Source organism: Phalaenopsis equestris, unplaced genomic scaffold (genome assembly GCF_001263595.1).
Source record: "Phalaenopsis equestris unplaced genomic scaffold, ASM126359v1 Scaffold000105, whole genome shotgun sequence".
Taxonomy (NCBI): Eukaryota; Viridiplantae; Streptophyta; class Magnoliopsida; order Asparagales; family Orchidaceae; genus Phalaenopsis; species Phalaenopsis equestris.
The window spans coordinates 246,156-266,281 of record NW_018164547.1 but is presented as its reverse complement, the minus strand read 5'-3'; the positions used below and the strand labels follow the sequence as shown (position 1 = coordinate 266,281).

The following is a 20,126-nucleotide window of genomic DNA, read 5'->3' as shown; positions in this document are numbered from 1 at the left end:
ACTTAGAATGTGAGCGAACATTGCTTGTGAGATATTGGGCATCTTGCCTCCTCAAACTGTCATTTTTTGAGTCAGGATTGTTAAGAGTAGATGTGCAATGGTGGATAAGGCTTGAGTTCAAGCTATTGGCGAGGTCGATTGCTTCAACTGAGTTATTTAGCTTTGAATTTTAGAAAAAAAAATAATATAGAAAAGTAAGGGTTTGATTTTTACTATTGATTATGTATAAATTATTTTGTTGGGATCGAGTGATATACTAGGAGAAAAAAAAAAACGTTTGCAAATCATTCAAGTATTAAACAATGAAGTAAAGTGCCAAAATAGTCCTCGACTATTTACATTGAGCTGTTTTAATTCTAGAGTTTATAGAAGTGTCAAAGTAGTCCTCGACTATTTTAAAATTGACCTCTAGTCCTCCATAGGGACTATTTCAATCTCAAATTAAAGTGTCTGAGACTATTTTGGCCTTTTTATGAACTTTGGGACTAAAACAGACTCATGTAAATAGTCCAGGTCTTTTACTCTAAAATAAAATTAAGATGTGGGTTTTAAGTAGTGTTTTGACTTAGTTATTTAGAAAGGTTTTTAATCTTATAAATAAAGTTAAACCTAAAGCCTTATTCAAATATGTTGGATTATGTTAAAAAAAACTATAGTTTAATTAATATATTCCTATGTTTTTTTCATATTAGTTGATAAACGTAGGCATGAAAGACGATTGGACAAAGAAATTGGAAAATTAAATATACTTTTAAACTATTAATATTATTAGAAAAGCTGACGTAACTATTGAATGAAAATACAAGACAATGAATCAAGTCATGCGAGTACTCTTATTTCTAATTTACAGTAATAGTACTAATTTGTATAAAAATTGATCTTAATCTATTAGATGTAAATGAAAATATGACACTCAATAGGACACAATAGAGAAAAAGGATTCATGTGGTCGTTCTTAGTGGACAAAGGCTTGTTGTTGTTGTTGTTGTTGTTGTTGTTGTTGTGCAATAACAGTATTAATTTTTTCTAAATCAAATGCATTAAATAATATAAATAATTTATTAGGTTGATTAATACTTCAGATTACTCATGAGTTATCTACTCTATAGATTGTATTGGTCATAGTTGAAATGTATACCATACATTTCTACGCATGTTAAAATCAATTGCATATACTGATTATTATAAAGATATATCAAATGATAACACATGAATAAAATAAATTATGTTTGTATGTGCATGATTGCTTAATGAAGTTCACTCTTTTATAGCACTAGCTAGGAATGCTAAAGTCTGTGCATGTAAACTGAAAAAATGATATTGATAATAAAAAACATAAATTAGTGCAATTTAGAGTGTGCTTCTGTGACAAATATTACATAAAATCATATATAAGATATGTATGACCATTTAAATGATATGAATTTTTGTATGATCATACTTTGGTGATTAAACAGTTTGATACTGGCCTAACCTTAACCAACATGTATGTTGCATCTTAAATTCTGTTATGTTACTATAATAGTATAATATTAGGAATATGAGCATTCATTAAGTTTGTCAATAATTCACAATGACAACCTACCATTTTTTGGTTTAAGCTTTTGACTAGAAAATGATTGATAGATAAAAAAATATTTATAGAAAGACACAAGCAACATTTTAGAAAGGTAATTGTACATTCATAACTGCTTTACTGTTAAAAAGATTTAATTTTTAATTGTAGTGGCTATTTTAGTTTGTTTGGATGATTATTTTTATTATTGAATGATAAAAATTGAATTTCATTGTCTGACCATCTATTTCCGCTTTGGTAATTCCAAGCCCCCAGGCTGGGTCATGACACTTTTTTAAATTTATCAATGTTTAACTTGAAATGTATGCATATTCATGTACAGTGGTTGAACTACTATCACTAGAAAAAAATATTTGCTCCGCATTAAATATTGATCATAAAGCATCTAAAATGAAGATCAAGATCGATGCATTCGATCTACATCACTCAAACTCAAAATTTCACATAACTAAATGGCAAATAACTAATTTATCTTGAGCTATTCAGACTATCTTGAAATTTAAATTTTTATAGAATTAAAAAACTGTTTATTAAACCATTTATCCTAATTTATCTATTAATTGTTCTTTCTCTATCTACTTGTACTAATTTATTATCATAATTAATACTTGTTGACTTTGCTAATAAATCACTTATTGATTTAGTTAATAGGTTTATTTTAATGTCCTAGTGATTTTCCAATATGTAATTACTGAACCTAATTTTGATTTAATATATTTAATTAACCTATTATTTCAATAATTTACTTAATGAATTGTATTTATTTATCCTTTCACATTAATTACACCTCCAATTATTATATTAATTTCTTAATAGATTATTTTGTTAGGTGAAAATTTCATTATTCATTTTGATTGTAATAGTGGTAACATAAAATTAACTTACATGATTGTTGAAGGAAACACAACAACATTGGAGAATGGGCAGCATATTTTCGCTCCTTTTGAAGGATCAAGGGGTTGAGAATAAGAAAAAGTATTGCATTGTCTAAACATCACGTTCTAACATGATTTGGTACTCTGGCTCGATCACAACCTCAAACTTCAGCTTGAACTATGTGCCTGATGTAATCTCGGAGATTAAATTATGCTTAAGCACAAAATTGGGCTTAACATCTTCATTATCATAGGTATAATAGGCTGGTAGGAATTGTGTGGATGATTAGGCAGATGAATCTTTTGGGATTTGAGCGGTTAGGAGGAAGATGAAGGTGTAATTTGTGAGCTTGAACAGGTTTGTTGTTTATGTGGACATTTGGGAAATGGAGGTTTTGATCTTTAACTGAAGAAATATGTGCCCATTCTGCAATGCAACTATTAATCTCGTGCTTCAAAGCATTGATTTTATCTTAACGAGACAGAAATTGGTTAGTATTTGTTGTTATATTAGGCAATTTGATCCAATCGAAGGGAATATTGGCCAAAAATAATTTGGCCTATTATAAGTATTTATGTGGATGACAAGCGGGTGAAAAATCATTTACATTATTAAAATATGATGTGTTGCTTCAATGATATTTAGCATATAAAGAATGCAGGAATGAATAACATAGTGGTCCTCACAACGTGATGAAATCTTGTTTATTTAAATGGTTATTTGTAGCAGATATTTACTTTTTTTTAGATTTCGGCCAACATGAGGGTTTATGTGGCAACTCTAGAGTGTTTGTGTAATTCTTGCTATCCAGGTTATTAATAAAAAAACATGAAGAATTGAGGAGGATATGGGCTTCATATGGTATGAAGAGGGAGCTTATCGAATTATATTAAGAGATATTTGATTTCATTAAAAAAAAAATATGCCGTATTAATATCACAAGATTTGGTGAGATATGGTAGAATTTTAATGATAGCAAACTAGGCATATCAAATTGTGTGGTTTGCATGCTTTTAATTTCATAAAAATTTTACCTTTTAGGATTTAGTTATAGGTCATTATTAGAATCCCTTGGGATCCATATTAGAATTTTATTACTTGTCCTTATCATTTACATATTTTGCATGAGTATATGACGCAGGTGCTAGACATATGCCCTTTAATATCGGGGGGCTTCGATCCCGATCCTGCGAAGCTTCGCGGGATTGCGGGACGGGATCGGGGCACTGCAGGGAGAATTATCGCAATCCCTCGCGTGGTATCGGGGGGCTGATGGCAAATCCTCACGATCTAGAGGCAGCTTCACACACCTTACACACTTGTTTTCTGATGAAAAAGTCTTTCTTATAGATTCTTCTTACCTCCACAGTCTCTTCATTTTGTGTAAAAGTTGGAGGCTATAAATAGCTGTCCCTTGAGTGTGTGAGAGACAGTTCTATTAAAGTTGTCTTCTAATCTTTTTTGTGGAGTCTCTTCCCTCATGTTAGGGTTGTAACTGACGACAGGTGGTGCTTTGCCTGTATCCTGCTCTTAGGTGGTGTTGTAAACTTCAAACTCCTTTGCTACTTCTCACCAATCCCTTTTTCCTACCACTCCATTAGCCACTTACGACCCCCACATTCCTCCACCACTCTACCACAACTCCAACTTCCTCCACGATCTCGCCTTCCAATCTCCCTACAGCTAACCACACACATACCCATACATGCCCAATGACCGCTCACCCCGTCGACATCGCTACCGCCTTCGAATCTCTTCCTATAGCTCTATATAGGGATTCGTCTATTATTGTATCTCCCTTTTGTTGAGTCATGTTATACCACTATTTTCATATTAATAAAAAAGTTTACTTTTTATATCACACCACATCCTAACTAGTTTCAGTATCATTTGGTATCAGAACTAGCTCAATCATAGTTCTATCATAGGGTTCCCTATCACCCGACCCTACCCAATTCAGCTCCATTAACTTTTTATTCTTCCAATTCCCAACTTGAGCCATGCCACTACGAATAGATACAACAGGCTCTACTTGGGAAGAGATCCAACGTGAAATTCATCGTTTGCAACAGAGACTAGCCGAGTTAGATGACAAGAATTAGGAATAGATTGCCTTCGACCATGTTCGAGAGAGTTGTAGAGTAGACAACAATGAGGATCTTAATCTGTTCCACAAGGAAGATCACAACGACAAAGAGCCTTGCTGTTTTAGTATCCAATATCAAAGGAAGCTAAGAGATGATGCCCTTTATGAAGGGCAGAGAGACTGACATCAAGATATGAGTTTATCGACTGGCTGCAAACGGTCAAATGAATCTTCAAATTAAAGACGTACTAGAACAAGCGAGTCTAAAGAAGAATGTCTCCTTATGGTGGTAGAATCTACAAAGGTAGAGGAGAAGGGAAGGAAGTGAAAGATAACTAAGTGGGAGAAACTTAAGAAGATTGAAGAAAAAATACTTTCCACTGCAGTATTGCCAAAACATGTTCATAAAACTCCACAACTTGCAGCAATGAGATCTATCATATGAGGAGTTTACGTTAGTTCGACCACCTGCAGCTAAAGTGCGAACGGACAGAGCCAGAGGAGCACACGATTGCCAGATATCTCAAAGGCTTAAAACCTACCATTAGCAATGTGGTATAGATACGACCATACTGGATATTGGGGGTTGTCCAAACATTAGCCCTTAAGGTGGAGAGACAGCAGAAGCAAAGCAGACAACAGTCATCCTTCAGACTTCCACCTTCAAGCAATCACCTGCACCTACTACAGCCGACAAGGGTACCTCGGGAGGAAATAACAGAATTGGACAAGGGATTGCCAGAAGAAGATAGTTTCCAATACGGTGCCAGCCAAGGAGTGTTTCCGATATCATGGCTACGGCACATTGCCTCTAGCTGCCCAACAAGTCGAGTCGTCACCCTCACAGATCAAGACGTCGTCGAGGTAGTTGATGAGGAATCAAAGGAGAGTCCTTAAGAAGAGCTTCAGCTTCATGGAGACAAAGGAGAAGCACTAGTCGTTCGTTGATTACTACAGTCTGACCTGAGGGACCAATCCTGGCAAAGGCATAACATTTTTGCACCAAGTGCACCGTCATGGGGAAGGTCTGCTGCCTAATCATCAATAGTAGCAGCTGCGAGAATGTGGTATCCACGTTCATGGTAAAATAAGTTAGGATTGGTCGTACAAAAACATCCCCAATCATATTTCTTTACCTAGCTGAAGAAGGGAAATGAGATACATGTAGATCAGCAATGACTAGTCGAGTTATCCATCAGAGACCTACTACATGAACATGTATGGTGTGATGTGGTTTTTATGGACGCTTGTCACATTCTGTTAGGTAGGCCTTGGCAATTTGATCTCAAAACGCAATACGATGGGTTTAAAAATATTTTTTCTTTTAAGAAGGATGGGCAACGTATAGTTTTACTACCTACTAAGGATTTTAAAGGCGGTAGCAATACAGAGACAACATTAGTTCCTCGTACCATTTTCTTGCAGTCGGTCAGAGATGCCCCTGTAACACTAGCATTAGTCCTTCTGGAAGGAAGCGAAGAAGAAAGAGAGGCACCAACAATACTGCAACCATTGATACAAGGTTTTCAATATGTTATGATCGACAATTTACTAAAGGGGTTGCCACCACTAAGGGACATTCAACATGCCATTGGCCTTATACTAGGATCCGTATTGCCAAACTGACCAGCCTACATATTAAGGTTTGTAGAGTATGAAGAACTACAATGGCCAGTGCAGGAGCTCATTGCAAGGGGGTTTGAGAAAGCACCAGCCCGTGTGTGGTTCCGACCTTGATGGTGCCCAAAAAGGATCGATCATGGCGGATGTGCGTCAAAAACCGAGCTATCAACAAGATTATCACTAAGTATTGATTTCTCATACCCCGCTTGGATGATATCTTGGACCAACTACATTGAGGCAGCAGATATCACCAGATATGGATGAGGCCAGGGGACGAGTGGATGACCTTTATGAGTGGACTTTTATGCCTAGAACTTTCATGAGATTACTGAACTAGGTATTCCGACCATATATTGGAAAGATTATCGTTGTCTATTTTGACAACATTCTAGTATACAGCCGGTCGGAGGAGATCACTTGCATCTTTTGAAGGAAGTGATTGAGGTATTACTAGCTGACCAACTATACGTCCATCCAAAGAAATATCACTTCATGACAAGCCAGGTATATTTTTTGGGTTACATCGTGTCTAGTGCAGGCATTTAGATGGATCCCATAAAAATAGAGGCTATTATCAGTTGGGTCGTACCACTATCATTCACCGAGTTGAGGCAATTCTTAAGACTGACATCCTTCTATCGAAGATTTATTAGAAACTTCAACACTATCACCTCCCTCAGACGTAACTTTTAAAATGTAAGGAGTTTACTTAGACAGCAAGAACCCATGACAATTTTGACACACTGAAAGAAAAGGCGACTCAAGCACCTGTGCTAGCACTATCTGACTTCAACAAACTTTTCGAGGTAGAATGTGATGCCTCCAACGTGGGGACTGGAGTAGTACTAAGCGAAGGAGGACATTGTATCACTTTCGTCAGTAAAAAATTGGGCGAGACCAAGAGGAAATACTCAACCTACGACAAGGAATTCTACGCCATCGTGAGAGCTCTGGAACACTATAGTCCTTACTTGTTGACAAATGAGTTTGCACTGTTTACAGGTCACGATGCCCTAAAATTCTTTAACATCCATAGCAAACTAAAGGGACGATACGCCACCTTGGTGAAATTACTAGCCTCTTTCTAGTTTGTGCTAAAACACAAGGCTGGAAGCCAGAACCATGTAGCAGATGCACCAAGTCGCGACAGCTATTGATAACATTCATGCATGCTCGAGTTGTGGGGTTCGAGGTTATAAATGATCGTAAAGGGACAACACGCCACCTTGGTGGAAGTTCTAGCCTCTTTCTAGTTTGGGCTAAAACACAAGGTGGGAAGCCAGAAGCACGTAGCAGATGCATTGAGTCGCGACCCCTATTGATAACATTCATGCATGCTCGACTTCTGGGCTTCGAGGTCATAAAGGATCTATATGAGACATGAATATTTCAAAAACATATGAGAGCAATATCAGGAGAAGCCAACAGGGCAATATTACTGCACAGATGGATACCTTTTCAACCAGAGTTAGTTGTGCATCCCCTGATGTTCACTAAGAGAGACCATTGTTCAGGAAGGTCACAGTGGAGGACTAGCAGGACATATCAGTAGAGACAAAATTCTTACATTCGTAAGAGAACACTTTTTTTGGCCAATACTAACATGTGATGTAGAATGACATGTCAAGCAATGCAAGATTTGTTATCTGGCCAAGACAAGAGCTTAGAATGTTGGATTATACACACCACTTCTAGTACCAAAGGCACCGTGTGTGGATGTTAGCATGGATTTCGTGCTAGGAATTCCAAGGGCTCGAAGAAACAAAGATTCTGTAATGCTTGTAGTAGACAAATTCTTCAAAATGACCCACTTTGTACCCTGTCATCGGACACTAGATGCCTCTCACATCACCATTCTATACTAAGGGAGATTGTATGGCTGCATGGGATTCCCAAGGCCATCACCTCCGACAGGGGCGTCAAATTCCTGAGCCACTTTTGGAAGATATTATGGGGAAAGCTCGACACCAAACTCCAATTCAGCTCGACAGCACATCCACAAACAGACGACCATACATAGGTAGTAAACTGGAACCTCGGTAATCTCCTAAAGTGTTTTGTGGGAGAAAACATAAAATAGTGTGATCTTATCGCTGAGTTTTCCCATAACCTATCCGTTAGCCAAACTATAGAACAAAGTCCCTTCGAGATAGTATATGTGCGCAATCTACTCACATCACTTGAATTGGTGCTGATCCTGCCATCCTTAGAAATCAAGAAGGATGCCATCGAACGAGTTTACGAGATCCAGAAGCTCCATTTTGAAATGGCTAAGCAGAATTGAAAATACCAAGCACAGACAAATCCAGAGAAAGTGACGTTTCAAGAAGGCAATGTCATATGGATTCGGTTGAAAAGAGGAGATTTCTTGTAGGATCATTTGGGAAGCTTATGCCGTTTTAGAATATTTTAGAAGCTGAATGACAACATGTATAAGATTAACCTACGTGTGGACTGCAACATTTTAGCCACATTCAACGTAGGCGCTTGATGTGCCCCGTAACATTGAGGTGCTTTGATCCCGACCAGGTGAAGCTTCGCGGGTGTGCGGGACAGGATCGCTAGACTACAACGAGTAGGATCGCGATCCCGTGTGTGGGATCGGCTGCCTGATCGCGAATTCTCGCGATCCAGGGCTGCTTCACGCACCTTTCACACTCGTCGTTTTTTGGAAAAGTCTTTCTTCTGGATTCTTTTTACCTCCCCACTCCCCTTTCTTTTGTGTAGAAGTTGGAGGCTATAAATAGTTGTCCTTTGAGCGTGTGGGAGACAATTCTACTAGAGTTGTTTTCTAATCTCCAAAGTTTTTTCCCTTTTGTTAAGGCGGTAATCGATGGCAGGTGGTGCTTTGGTTGTATCCTACTCTGAGGTGGTGTTGTAAACTTCAAACTCCTTCACTGCTTCTCATCAATCCCTTTTCCTTACTACTCCACTAGTCACCTACCACCCCCACATTCCTCCACCACTCTACCACCACCCCTACATCCTCCACGATATCGCCTTCCAATCCACTTACAACCAACCACACACAATCCCGTTACCCACCCAACATTCGCTCACCCCGCCGACGCTGCTACCTCCTTTGAATCTCATCTTATAGCTCTAGCTAGGGATTTGTCTATTATTTTATCTCCTTTTATTGAGTCGTGTTGTACTACTTTTTTATATTAATAAAAAGTTTATTTTTTGTATTGCGCCCATCCCAACTAGTTTCGGTATCTGTATATTTGTAAAAAGTTGGCTATTATTAATGAAAATTATATGCTTTTTGCCTGCATGAACAATTAGTATATGAAATATATACCCAATAATGAAGGTATGACGCATTCAAATCCAAAAAAGCTTTCATCAGGAATTTTTTGAAGGAATTGAATTCTAGGCACCATTTTAAATTTTGCAGCTCATTCAAACTTATGCGCACAAATTGAATATTCATGAAAATTTTTTATTTAATACTTTAGTTTCAAAATGTCTAATTTGATGTTATATTATGAGCCTGCTATTAATTCCTTGTTTTTTTCGCTTTTCCTTTTTTCCTTATGAGTTTACATCCAATTCCTTATAAGATACTTCTATACAATATATTTCTAAGGCTATTTTGGATGATAAGATTGTGTTCATAGCTGATGGTGAAGTTCAGATATATCTTGTTTGCTGGTGATACAAACATGCTTGTGAATTACTTTGTGGGAAGCACATAATTTTTATTTTAATTTACTTGATGAATATCATATGTTCAATTCATAATAGTTAAATTTCTATCTAAGCTTGGTAGATTTCATGGAAATCTTCATAGTTTTTTTTAAAAACAAAATTTTAGAACATGAAAAAAAAAGCATCAAACAAACATGTTTTTAATAAAAACCAAAATTAAAATACAAATTGATCCCAAATAAGCCCTAAGCTATTATTTTTCTGTTGAAACTATTAAGATGTGCTTATTTGTTTCTCGTGACCTGCCTTTTAGTGAAATTGAGGAGACTTGTGGGCTTGATTTTTCTACATCGTGCTATTAAAACTAAAACTAAAGTGAAGCTTATCTTTTGAGGTTTTAATCTCAATTTAGATTTAATTGATTCTTTTCCAACCATATCTACTATAGCTGATGTCAAGGTATCTATAGAGTGGAAGAATTTTGACCAAGTGAACTTCTCTCTGTAGTTTTCAATTTTATGTAAGTTGGACGTGTGATTCTTTAAAGTCTGACTTCTAATTTTGCGCAAAGTCATCTATCCGTTTCATTTTGAGATCTTGTTTTTCTTATTTTGATATTTTGGTTCCTCCCTATATTTTGCTTAAATTGCTATGACATAAATTTTATGGGAATATACTTATGGCATTTGCAGTCATAAGTTCTGGCTAATTCTTTTTAATTGGTTCAATCATGTTATTATTATTTGGGTTATAATTCTAATATTGAATGTTTACATTTAGAGGGACTTTTAGAAGTAATTGTTGGCTTGTGATATGCTAATACCCATGTTTTACTTTATGAATTAATTATTAGTTGGTATTAAAAAACAACAATAACAATAAGAACAAGCCTTTATCCCACTAGATGGAATTAAAACGAAGTAAAACCAAATTGTCTTGTATTAGGGATTTTACCTTACTAAAATTTTATTGTCTGGTATTAGGGGTTGTACCTTACTAAAATTTTATTTGTGCTAGCTATTTATATTAGGAGTTTGCACAATCTATGTTTTATCTTGTCGCATTGATTTCATTTTTCATGGGTTTAAGTCTTATTGATATCGTTCTAGGATTTCTAGATGGTGTTTAGGAAAAGGATTTAGCGGGGTTGAATGATGAATGGGTCTATGTGAACGGTGAGGAGAATCTACCACTTGTTCATGAGCATGATACATATATGCCATTCACAAATTGAAGTGGGTACAATACTCCAACGAGCACCAAACATAGAACAACTTCTCTAAACACAACAAAAATAATAAAAGTCCTCAAAACAACACAAAAAATAAAAATGAAAAAAAGTCTTCCTTGCAAAAATAAACTTAATTAGAAAGAAATGAATAGAAAATTAGGTTAGAAAAGGATTTATTTTGTTGAATTTGATAATGAGGGTGGAAAATCTCATAAACAGGGTTTTCACGGGCGGGGGACTCTTGTTCGACCCATCTCACAATCGTGGTAGTCACAAAGATTTGAGATTTCACAGGATTCTGCGGGTTCTGCACAACGTCAACTACTATTTCATTCTCCGTGGCTAGGAGTGGCTCCTCCTCTGGAAGCTTATTGAATTGATATACCACCATAAAAAAGTTGTTGCGATGTTGTCGTTGAGGAAGCTCCACTACAAAGCCTATGCTCAATTTCACTTAAGAATACTCTAAAACATGTATGCCTTGCAAAGTCTATCCTGATAGAATAAATATTATGTTTTTTTTTCTCACAAATAGAGCTAGAACTTCACATAGACTGATATTCTCATAAATCAAGTTTTTTGCTATTAAATCTGTATCTTGCTTCTAACACTTCTTGTAATTTCCATGATGCATTTGATAAACAATTCTATCTTGAAGAACCGACATTGGAATGAAACTTATGACAGACTGGACCACTCTCAATGGCAATCACCCAAGAGGTAAATTATTAGTACAGATATCCAACAACTCCTTCAACATAGGCTGCCTCTTTTTTGTTGCCGGATCCTTGGACTCACTACCATTTAGGACAACCAATGCCAGTTTTGTTGGAGTTTCTCCATGGGCTCAGCTTGAATCACTAGCATATCTTTGTTGTTGGTCGGAAGTTGAAACATTTTTTGATGCCTTCATTCTCCTATGTCACTGTCTATTTCTTTAACTGCCTCTGCTCAATGAAAGATATTGCCCTCCTGTTCGAGCAATCAGATGCCATGAGCCTAAAATTACGACACTTTAAGCATTTATTGGCGGGGTGGATTTGGAAGTGCTGGTGGCTCCCCCTTTTCTCTCCGCTAAATTGGTTTCTCTTTGAGAGCAGCTAGCTTGAATGCTCCAATAGTTGTACTCTGACTGCCCGATTCAATTGCTGAATTCTGTTTGAAGGGTGATGTTGACCTGATACTGTTGTATTCTCTTTCCACCTTCAAGGCTAGGGCTTGGACATCTTTTAATATCTATTAAGGATGCAAATGTATCACATTGCTAATGGACGATCTTAAGCCCCTCAAATTTCGAGATATGGTGTTTTTCTTTGGCTCCACTAGCCCACACTTCAACATAAACCGCTTGAACTCAACTGTGTACTTCTCTACTGAAAGATCATATTGTTTCAAGTAATGAAGTCTTAAGAACATGTCTCGTCTGTAATGAATTAACATTTACTTGTGCTTCATCTTTCGTTTCATCTTTAGACCAAGTAGTGCTTTTTTTTTTCTTTTTTTTGTCAAAGATTCTCAAAATTTTCCGATCCTTAAGACGTGCTCTGCTTCAGCCCAATGACGTCTAGGTTTACCATTATGTTCGGTGAGACGTTCTTAAACTCAAAGACAATTTCCACTGCCTGGAGCCACTCAAAGAACTCTTCTGGATTCATGCGATCATCAAAATCTGACAAAGTAATCTTCATTCCAAAATTATGGCTTCTCCCATATTAGTTTGTCACTGGAAATTTTTTGGGGAAAGGTATTCACTTCTTCCTCACAAACTGGCAGGTCATTGTTGTGGCTATGGGGGATCGCAGCGGATTATCTTCTTCGAAAGGTGGCAAGCCTCTGTTGTAGTAGGATGATTTCCCGCTTCATATCCACCATAGTAAATTCTTGGATACCTCACTGAGTGTTTCTCCTGGCGGCATAACGTCTTTACCTCCTGATCAATTTTCTAGTGGATGTAGGATTGCAAATTACGATTGGTCGAAGGCTTTAGATTTTGTTAGTAGGTTTCGGGGTGGAATTTTGGTGGAGTTAGGAAAATTGGATTTTGACAATATAGGTTAGGGTTAGAAATTACAGTAGGAATGGTTTGGATATGTGTTATGGGGGTTTTTTATTTCTGGAATTTTAAATTTGGTGCAACAAAAATAAATCCTTAAGGTTTAATTGTCGGATGATACTGTTTTAGGATACCTAGAAGGTGTTTGGGAAATAGATTTAGCAAGGAAGTGGTTGTGGAATAGTAAGGGGATGATAATATGTAGAAGTGTCAATTCAGGTCAGCGGGTCGGCTTCGAGTCTGCCCAGAAAATGACACGAGCTGAGTAATAAATGGGGTGAAAACTAAAACCTGAACTTGATTCAAACCCAAGCTTGACCAGCTAACCCGAACCCATTCCGAACTTTCTTGCTTATTAGGGTCATGTTTGGATTTTCGGGTTCAACCCGAACCTGACATGAATAATAAACGGGTTGAATTCTCTGATCTGAACCCCCTAAAAAAAATTTGGGTCAACCCTAACCTGGATATTTCGAGTCGAGTTCGAGTCGTGTTAGCGTGTCTGGTCAATTTTTGACACACCTAACAATATGGGCGATCGACAGAGTTGGAGGGAGATTAATGATGTTCGGAGACTGTCCTGGCTTAAAACAACTGGTTGAATGACAAATGACCAGATATGTGCGGTGAGAAGGATCCATCACCTATTCTTGAGCTGGATACAAATACACAACTTGCAAATGAAAGATGATACAATACACTGAAGAGCTTAAAACAGAGAACATCTCTAAATACGATAACAATAGCAAAGTCCTAAAAAAAAACACAATTAGTCTTCTTTGATGAAATAGACCTAATTAGAAAGAATAGAATATGAAATAAAGCTAGAAATAGAAAATGATTTTTTTGAAGTTGATAACTGGGTCTGAAAATTCTGTTTACAGGGTTTTTATTGGGGGGACTCGTGCTCGGCTCTTCTTGCAATCACAGAAATCACGAAAATGTGTTTCTACAGGATTCTGTGGGTTTATGCGGAACTTTAGCTCCTGCATCACCGATTTTTCTTGATAATTTCAGTTAGATTTCTATTCAACACTTCAACAGATTCATTGTCTTCTCATTTGATTTTACATGAGAAACAATTATGATTTTAGTTAAGAGATATTTTCTAATAATAATATGTCAATGACGTAAGTGCTTTGACTTATCATAGCACATAATATTTTGTGCCCCTCGCGGTTTTGTAACCTTGTCCATGCTCCACTTCATCGTCCTTTTCTTTATTGGTTATCTTCTCCAATCTCTTAATTTTCCAATCCAAAGTCTAAGAATGAGCTCTTCATTGCTCAATTCTTTTCTCACTTAGAACAGTTCCCTATGCATGCCTTCCTTGGAGAATTATTTGGAGTACCCACTCTTGAATTTTCATATTCTTGGAGTCCATCTTAAAATCCAAGAGCCGGCCCACTAGAAATTTCATGGCACCGACTTCCTATATTTTATATTTCTGCTCCATAGACTTCCATAATTCCTTAGTTGATTTATTTGATTTGGCACACTACATAACTCACCAAACAATCCATTCAGAACATCATCCTGAAATACGAAGTCAGAGTGCTTTCAACTTTACACATCATTCATGGCTTGGATGTCTTATTTATCCTCTCTCAGAGTAAGAGGGATCATCCATCAAGAATCCTCCAAGATTCAACGTTAAGTAAAACAAGATCTTTTGAAATATTAAAATTGAAATTAAAATATTACAACCTTTTGCCAACAAGACTTAAAAGGGGGTCAATACCTTCTCTCCTAGGATACACATGATCGAACAAAACTTGGAACCACAAGGACTACTCAGATGAACTCAAATTTCTTTTCACTTTATCATCTACAACAACAACAACAAGCCTTTATGCCACTAAGTGGGGTCAATAACATGAGTTCCTTTTCTCCATTATGTCCTATTGAATTTCATATTTTCATTTAATTTTATAAATTAAGGTCATTTCTTATACAAAATGCCCAAGTCTTTTTAGGTCTACCTCTTCCTTTCTTATCATAAATCAAATCTACAGCATTTATTCTCCTAATAAGTTCATCTGTTGATCAACATTAAATTTGAACAAACCATCTATGACAACACTCTCTAATATTATCTGCCACTGGAATGTTATACACCTAACTAAGGGCAAATAGCTTGAACAAACCATCCACTGTTTTTTTGTTATTATTATTGTTGGGGATAAATATGGCTTAATAGCTTAGGGTTAGGGTTATCCATGAGATTATTATGGTGAGTCTTAGGGCTATGGTTTGTGAGAGATTTTCTATCTCTTGAATTGTAGGAATTGGGAGAAATCGCCTACCTTTTGAATTGTAGGTGCTTATCTTATGTGTTCTTGGGATTTAATTAGTGTTATATTGCTTTGATTTGATTTTACTAAATTAAAATATTTGTTTACCTTAATTTGTGTGGAAAGTTGTGCCGATTTCTGCTCAGAATCATAAGAAATTGATACTAGAGTGTTTTTATTCATGAAGAAGAAAGAATTGCTGCCTGAAAATAATTCTGCGTTAACCTACTGATCGAGCTCACGACAGACTCAAATCTCCCTTCTTTCTCCTTCTCCCACTTTTGTCTATGCAATAGAGTCATGATCGAGACTCGAAAGCAATAACAGGCTCGCAATAGATACCTGAATCTCCTATCTTTCGCCTCCATCATGACAGAGAGAGTTGGCAGAGAAGGAAACGATTGGATCGTGATATACAGAGACCCAAAACACCTATCTTTCTCCTCTCATTCTATTGATGCGACATAGTCTCGATTAGAGCTTGGTAAGAGGTGAACAACGCAGTGTATAGGGACTCGAGACTTCCATCTTATGCAACATATAGAGACCAGAAGCTTTCCTTTTTCTCATGTTCCAATTTCGGTGTGCAGTCAAATCGAAACCTTCAAGACATTATAACGTACAAGTGTTTCTAGCTTTTGTGATCGAAAATTTGCCAGAGAATGATGACAACAAAGAATGTAGATGATTTAGGAAAGGGATGAAGGAAAGGTTCTCCACCATAGAAAGAAGGTTTTCCTTCATTAACGATAGGTTTCTATGGAAGAAAACCTATCGTTAATGAGGCAAAACCTTCTTTCTATGGTTCTAGAAGCAAAGATTTAGAAGATGCGAGTTAAGAGGTAATGTTTTCTGTGTGATGAGAAGTTTTCCCCCAGACACCATTGTAAGGATCGAAAATTACATGTTTCCACAGTGTGTGGAGAGGAGGCATGGAGTGAAGAAACATAGATGGCTGTACTGGAGGAGAAACACCTTCATTTTCTTTCCACCTTGAGTACAATGTATTTTTTTGGGAGGGGTGCATTGTTATGCATCTGCCTAAGGACAATTTTGTTTTTTATTAGCCTAAGGGAAAATTGATATTTTATTATTATTGTTGTTGAGTATAAATAGGGTTTAATTGCTTAGAGTTAAGTTTTATGCGTGAGATTGTGTTTGGAGTCTTAGGGTTAGGGTTTGAGAGAGATTTCCTACCTCTCAGATTGAGGAATTGGAAGACACCGCCTAACTCTCGAAATATAGGTGTTTATCTTATGTGTTTGTGGGAGATAGTGTTATTTTTCTTTGATTTGATGCCATTGAAGAAAAAAATTGTTGGTCTTGATTTCTGTGGAAAATTATGCCAATTTCCGCTCCGAATCGTAACATGGTGCTGCTCCAACCCTGTCACGGATATCTGTGTTTCGTATTTCTTCTTTAAGTGTAAAGTCACTCATCCACCTATGCATTTTCATCTTGTCAACACTTAACTTTATTTTATGCTTCTCTTTTACAGGCCAACATTTTGTGCCATAAAGCATTATAGTTCTCACCACCATATAAAATTCTAGAAAGAACGGAGTTTAAGTTGCATGAAATGAGAAAGAGAGCTGCTCCTTTTTTTAGAAAAAAGAAATTTCTTTAAATCAGTAAAATCCTCTTTATATAGGTTATTACTGCAAGGGATGTTGCAAAGATTAGAATAATGGAGGATTTGATCTCATATTTTACCAACCTTTTAAATTCCTTAGGAATTGATATCACAGGTTAAAAAGTTTTAAATACCATGGGATTCAATCATTGGTTACAAATTTGAGTATCGATTTTTCATTTAGCCATTGTGGTTGTTTGTTTTTTACTCAGTTCTCACTATTTCTTTTAGTCATGTATTTGTACACTGGTTCTCTAACTTCTGCTGCTAGAACTAGACACTTTTTGGTGAATTTTTTCCTTCTCGCTCTTTCACTGACTAATTCATATATATTTTTCATATTCATGTTATCGGCACAAGTAGCTTCGCGCTCACAAGCTTCTTCTTGAGAATGTTTCTTAATGCCTTATTTTCATACTCTCTCTCACACACACACACGCACACACAGACACACACACAAGTGAAACTGCCTTTCTAGTTGATTGCTCAATCTCACACGTATATTCATGATTTTAAAGTATAATTTTATATCACTTAATTTTTTATGCCATTTGATCTTTTGATTATTTTCTGCTTTTGAATAACTAAAGATTAATATTATTGAACATATTATTATATTGGCTGCAAAAATAGTACTTAATGTGGTATAAGTTTGGCTTATTAGATGACCATTATATACATGTAGTATATGCATAGATTATATTCAAGACTTGAATGCTTTTAAGCATAACTTCACTTTGCCCTTTGTGCATTGGAAAAATAAAAATTTCATGTGAAGAATGGACATTGGTACTGGTATCCTGCAACAATGCTGGTGTTTTTGATCATCTTACATTGAAGAAGAGAGGATATGGCTGCATCAATATTTGCTACAATGGAAACAGAAGACAAATCAGCAATGGAATGATTTGCCGATGCTGATGAATCTTGATACTTTTGAAGTGGGGAATAGTAGGTTATACGAACATTGAAAGAGAACAATGTTCGGTTCTAGTGCTGCGGGAAAGAAGGGAGAATGTGAGGTGAAGTTTGGGGGCTCGAAGTGTTGTTGATTGTGGGATTTGGTTTTTCTAAGAGAGAAGTTGAAACATGCCCAGATTGCTAAAAGGCTGATAAACATTATGAGAGGCCATCATTTTGAATGGTTGTGCTCTCCATTTTCTTTCTCCTTCATTCCTTAAAATTACTATATAAGATTACTCTTTTGGAGAAAAATGAATGATTTACAAGAATGTTAACTCATTAAAAAATATCTTTCTAGAAAATCAAAACCTCAGGTCCTAAATCTATACTGAAGTTAGATTTGTTTGGTTCAATTTCAAAAGTTATTTTTTTTTATTTTTTTATATTTTAAGTTATGAATTTTTCTATTGCCGTCTGAGCCGGATAATGACCATTCTCTTTTAATGAACTTTAAATGTAAGATCAAATTGGTTCATCCTTTCATCATTTAAGGAGCAAAATAACATGAGCTTAACGTCTTAAAGATTGCAAAAAATCCAGCAGTTGCGCTGATTTTTTTTTTCTTTCTTTTATGGATAATTTTGATAACATGGAAGTGCTTTGTGATTTTGACACCAGTCCTTCAAATGACATTATTTTTATTGCTCACAGCTCCAGTCCGTCCTAACAGCATATATATATATTTTTTAATTTCTTGCACATACTGGAAATCTAATGACTATGTACTTTATCTTAATCTGCTTATTCTTGTGGCTCCCTTCATTTTTTGAATCAGATGCCAATGCTTATTCTTATGAAGCAGACAACTTTGTATGCTTAAATTTTTTATAGAATCTGGAATGCATCTGTAATTAATTGGAATTCATTACACCCGCTTGCATTCCATAGTTTTTAAACGTTTGAGCTGTTTATTACTTTATCTTACTGGGAAACTTTTCTGAACTGTATTTGATTGCTATTTTTCTTTGATCTGTTTTTGAAAACCATTTAATTGAACTAGGTTTGTCTTTCTACTAACTCTTGCTTTTGTAGGTACAATAATAGGAGGAAAAATGTTTGGCGGCTGCTGTTCCTCATGCTGCTCGGTTCTTTGCTTGTAAGGTTGGTACATCAGCTTAATGGCTTGAACTGATTCTCTATGTGTTTATGCTTATACTCTGATGATTGTAGTCTCGGATGCTCGGCCATAATGTTCTTGGCATCTTACGATAATTATCCAGGTGGACATGCGATGAAAGCTCTTCATCAAATGGGTAGGTTATTTTTGATACACCTCTCTACACTCATTTATTATTCAAGAATTTGTATGCCCATGTTTTTACAACCTATTCCTTCTTTTGTCTGTCATTCAGATGAGTTTTATGGAATATTTACATGCATTCCACTTAATTCCTATTTATTTACACATCTAACACCTAAATTGTAATTTTTTACGTATATGACACCTTATTAATTTTACATATATGCTGGCAATAATGTATTTCCCTTTTTAAAAGTTAAAATAGTGCTAGTTTTTTATGTGATATGAAAGATGTGGGTGGTTTAAATGTAAAAGGTAGAGTTTATGTGTTAGATATGTGAATGCATAGGAACTGCATAGTATGTATGTAAATGCCCCAAGTTTTATATATTGATATGATGTTTCACTCAAGAAATGGGACATCCACTTCATCGAACACAACTTTTAACTGTGAGGAAAAGTGCCGATCAGAAGACTTGGCTGCTTCCAACAAAGGAGAGCCTGACCTGTATGATTTGCTCGTGTATTAACTCATTCATGATTCGAGAGTAGCCTGAACAATTTTCTGCTTCTTAATGGGATGAATCTCGATGAGCCAATGAAACTGTTGATACTCTAAAGAACTCAACACTAGTTTTGGTCCTCGGACTATCAGATTTCTCAACACTGGGAGGCTTGTCTTCACAAACAGCAGATGGGACCCGTTTTGTATGCATTCCTTGTTGGTTAGAAAGCTCAGTAGTGCCCTTTCCAAGATGGCTATCATGAATACTCCTTCGTAAATATCCAATGGGAATCGGACTGCGATTTATTTGATGCTATCTATGATTATTCTAGTGCAGTTTGATTTTTTTTTCTTCGGATGCAATGGACTGTCGGCGTTTAAAAAGGGGGGGG

General features: G+C 36.2%; 1 protein-coding gene across 6 annotated transcripts in view; it reads left to right on the top strand.

The window, feature by feature from the left end:
- LOC110020637 (dol-P-Man:Man(7)GlcNAc(2)-PP-Dol alpha-1,6-mannosyltransferase) overlaps nucleotides 1-20,126 on the top strand; it is a 106,268-nt gene that overhangs the window by 63,221 nt on the left and 22,921 nt on the right. For 5 of the 6 annotated variants that reach the window (XM_020718806.1, XM_020718802.1, XM_020718803.1 and 2 more), the window contains 2 exons: nucleotides 19,022-19,090; nucleotides 19,160-19,242. In XM_020718806.1, coding sequence (XP_020574465.1) covers nucleotides 19,022-19,090; nucleotides 19,160-19,242 — 152 coding nt within the window. The remainder of the gene's footprint in view (nucleotides 1-19,021; nucleotides 19,091-19,159; nucleotides 19,243-20,126) is intronic. The other variant, XM_020718804.1, reaches the window with a different exon arrangement.